Below are 4,296 nucleotides of genomic sequence, written 5' to 3' on the forward strand. Positions count from 1 at the left end.
GACACCATATATTTTTCAAAACATTTCATGACAATAGAAGTTAAAGCCACCGGTCTAAAATCATTATTTTCTGTGGGACAAGATTTCTTTGGGATGGGAACAATGGTAGCTCTTTTCCAGAGGGCAGGAACTAAATGAGAGTCTGCAGATTTCTGGAACACAGGGCACCATGCTGGGGTTAGCTCTGCTGCAAAGGTGTTCAATAGGAAAGCAGAGATGCCATCGGGGCCTGCAGACTTCTTTTTACATACGTGGCTGAAAAGTGACTGAATTTGGAAAGGGTCAACTACTAACCTTGAACAGGGGTCAGTTGTAATTGACTGCAGTACAGTATTGCATTCCAGTGAAAAATCATGTCAAATCTGAGAAAGAAATTGTTAAGTTCATTAGCTTTGCTCAGCTCATTACATGTTGTGAGGCACTTCCTATGTGTTGTCATGTTAGTAGCAGCTTTGATGGAGACCCAGAGTCCATAGAGGCAAAATTCTGTTCAATAACATCCCTGTGTTTTCTTCTTGCTTCCCTTAAAGACTGATGAAGTTCCCTTTGCACTGATTTTAACCCCATTCTGTCCTGATTCCTAAAAGCTAATTTCTTTCGGTTGATACAGTCCTTTAGCTCCTTGGTGATGTATGGCTTATTGTTAGGATAGATTGTGATAACCTTCTTAGTAACCACACAATCCACACAAAATTTAATATACTCTGTAATTGTGTCTGTGGCTTCATCAATACCTAAACCATGAAAAATGTCCCAGTCCGTACAGAGGAACGAGCCCTTCAGTGTCTCTATACTGTCCTTAGACCATACAGTCACAGTCTTGGTTAGTGGTTTGCTGCTCTTTAAAACCGTCTTATAGGTGGGTATCAGGTGGACTGTGTTATGGTCTGAGTTAGACAGGGGGGGCTTTGGTCTGGCACTGTATGCATTCTTTATGTTTCCATATCATTTGTCCAACACTTTGCTGTCTCGAGTGCCACACTTAACATATTGTTCAAATCCAGGAAGGGACGCCTCCAGTTTGCAGTGGTTAACATCCCCCAGAATGAAAACCGGGGCTCCCGGGGTGCGCTGCAGTTGATTGTGTACACAGTCTGCAATACGTGCTGCAGCCCGGGCCGCGTTACCACTGGGGGGCACATACACTGAGCAGATAACAATATTACCAAACTCCCTTGGGAGGTAAAAGGGCCTTAGAGAAATGCACAGCAGTTCAACATCTGGGCTGCATACAGTCTCTCTCACGGAGCAGTTTCTGCACCAGCTGTCATTCACAAACACGCAGATACCTCCACCTCGACTTTTCCCCGAGTTTCCGTTCCTGTCAGCACGAACCAGAGAAAAACCCTCCAGCTCGATCAGGGAGTTGGGAATGTCTTCATGAAGCCAGGTCTCAGTAAACACCAGCAAGCCCGCCTCGCGGTATTCAAAACATACCCTCGTGTTGGTGCGGAGCTCGTCCATTTTGCACCTGAGAGAGCGAGTGTTGCTGAGGATCATGCCGGGCAGCGGAGGCCTGCTGCCTCTCCGCCAGAGACGCTGTCGGATCCCCCCGCGTCGGCCTCTCCTCCGTAGTTTCCTGTGAGACAGCGGCACTGTAGATACTCCGGGCAGGTTGGGTAAATCAGCGGGCGGCGATGTTATTCCTGTGTAGCGGAGAGACAACAGCGTGTCTCTGGAGTAGATGAGTGGCAATCCACCTTCCACACATGGAAATGTTTGGCACGCCCGCAGGAGTTCCCAAACAATCAGTGACAATAACAATCCTTGTGCAAATAACGCCATGGTGTTCCTCAGAACTATCGTACACACTCACACGATCAGTGAAACGAGCAAAAACTTACTTAAAAACAAACAAACAAACAAACAAACAAAGGAGCAGCCAGAGTCCGGGTCGCTCGCAGAGCAGCGCCACCGTTGAATTAATGAGAACTGTAGAGTAACATGCAGATTACAGTCTCTGCAGCTCACTGCGAGCCGCTGCTTTATGCTGTCTTACGCTGTCTTAAGCGGCGTTCACACCGGACGCGATAGACGCGAATACTATCGCGTCTGACGCTTCATTCGCGCCGCTTGGTCATTTTGGTTCATTCGCGTCCATCGCTCGCGCGTGACGCTCCGCTCATTTACCGGTATTTCTCAACCCGTTCTCTTTCCACGCCGATCATGGCTGATATCACCACCGTTGCTGCGTTGTACCTGCTGTACAAGTACCAGAAACGCCGGACAACCACCCGCCGTCGTGTCTGGGTTCATGAGGTCCTCCGGAGACGCACGGAGCTGGGGGAATTCCACCGTCTCCTCAAGGAGCTCCGTCTGGATGACGACCGCTTCCAGCGGTACCTCAGGCTGACCGGAGCCCAGTTCGATGACCTGTTAGCTCGGGTCGGTGCCAGGATCTCCCGCCTGGACACTAACTACAGGCGCTCCATCCCCGCTGCGGAGCGCCTGTCAATCTGTCTGAGGTGAGTTGCGGTTTCATACAATAGACTAGAATAAAGTATGCTACTAATTTTACCCACTGTACAGGAGCCTACGTGGTGTGATAAATGCACATCAACCTATACCTGCATAAACAAACGTTTTTAATTTTCACTTCATATTTTCAGTATTTATTAACTCTTTAATTAGTTATCAGTTTTCCTTATTAAGATTTGAAAATGGTTCTTATTTCAGAATGAGATTACACAATTATACCTAATCTTTTACATATGGATAATATACATTGACTTTTTTTTAAATAACAAAGCTTGCAGTTTCCAATAAATTAATAATAGTGTAAATGTTGTTAAATGTTTGGAGAATTTTTAAGTGATATTCCGTGGGCTGTTTTTAAGGTTTTCAAGAAAATTAAAGCCTGACCCATTATCTATTTTGTAGGTTCCTGGCCACAGGAGACTCCTACAGGAGCATTGCCAACAGCTTCCGTGTGGGAATTTCTACTGTGTCCGTCATTGTTCCTGCTGTTGTCAGTGCCATCTGGGACTGCCTGGTCGGGGACTTCATGGCTGTGCCCACCACAGAAACCTGGAAGTCCATTGCGGAGCAGTTTGAAGAGAGGTGGAACTTCCCTCTCTGCTGTGGAGCTTTGGATGGAAAGCATGTGGTGTTGAAGGCCCCTCCCAACTCAGGATCCATGTTTTTCAACTACAAGGGGACATACTCCATTGTCCTCTTGGCCGTGGTCGATGCCAATTACCGGTTCAGGGTGATTGATGTCGGGGGCTTCGGGAGAACCAGTGACGGAGGTATCCTGGCTAACTCTGCCTTTGGCCAGGCACTTCGTGCTGGAACCCTCCACTTGCCAGCGGACCAGCCTCTACCAGCCGCAGAACACAGAGGACCCCAGCCTCATTGTTTTGTGGCTGATGAAGCGTTCCCGCTCCGGAGGAACCTGATGAGGCCATTCCCTGGGCGCATCCTCCCCAGAGACAAGAGGATCTTTAACTACCGTTTGTCCCGGGCCCGGCTGGTGGTGGAGAATGCCTTCGGCATCCTGGCGGCTCAGTGGAGGATTTACCACCGTGTCCTCGAGGTCCGGCCGGAAGTGGCATAGAAGTGTGTGAAGGCGACTTGTGTTCTTCACAACTTCTTACGCATGACAGCCCAGACACCGGGAGTTGGAGGAAGCATCACGGGGAGTGAGGTCGAGCCACTTCCAGGTCTGGGAAGAGTTGGGGCAAACAACTCGGCGAGGGAGGCCATCAGAGTTCGGGACACCTTCTCAGCCTTCTTCAACACGGAGGGAGTGGTCCCATGGCAGCATAATGTGTAGTGCACAATCACCCCAAAAACGGCTCTTTTAAGAGCCACCCAAATAAAAGTATTGAGCAATAATCCTTTTTTTTACACCATTACATCACCATCACCAATTACACCATAAAACTTTTTCTTTACTTAAATTATCATTTTGAAACTGGCCAGTCTACAATATCATTGTACTTGAAAGAATGTGTGAAAGAATGACATGAGAAATAGTAGTCATTAAGATATATCTTTTTAATATGGAAAAATAATATAATAAATAAATCTCTCTCTCAAAAAAATATAGTAGTTGTATATAAATATACACAAGAAAATATATATCTACTTAAAAATGAATACAAAAATAAAATAACAAAAAAACTAAGTGGTTAATACAAACAGAACCGAACAACAAAAACCAGGCTTAAAGAACAAAAACTAAATACCAGCCTGGCTCGTTCCCAGCAGAGGCTGCCACCCCAGCTACTCCAGTACATCCATGTTCAGTGTCACTATACCGTGTTGTCATATATTCATTTGTGGATTTGGAAT

The 4,296-nt window shown here is 46.7% G+C and overlaps 1 protein-coding gene across 1 annotated transcript; it reads left to right on the plus strand.

Moving 5' to 3' along the window:
- Nucleotides 1–2,166: 2,166 nt before the first annotated feature.
- On the plus strand, nt 2,167–3,556 carry LOC310992312 (uncharacterized protein; the record flags this gene model as incomplete). Its single annotated transcript, XM_083980326.1, has 2 exons — nt 2,167–2,465; nt 2,881–3,556. The coding sequence occupies 2 exons, from the start codon at nt 2,167–2,169 to the stop codon at nt 3,554–3,556; spliced, it is 975 nt and encodes a 324-aa protein (XP_083836452.1).
- Nucleotides 3,557–4,296: the final 740 nt, after the last annotated feature.

This window comes from Trachurus trachurus (assembly GCF_905171665.1).
Source record: "Trachurus trachurus genome assembly, chromosome: 10".
Taxonomy (NCBI): domain Eukaryota; kingdom Metazoa; phylum Chordata; class Actinopteri; order Carangiformes; family Carangidae; genus Trachurus; species Trachurus trachurus.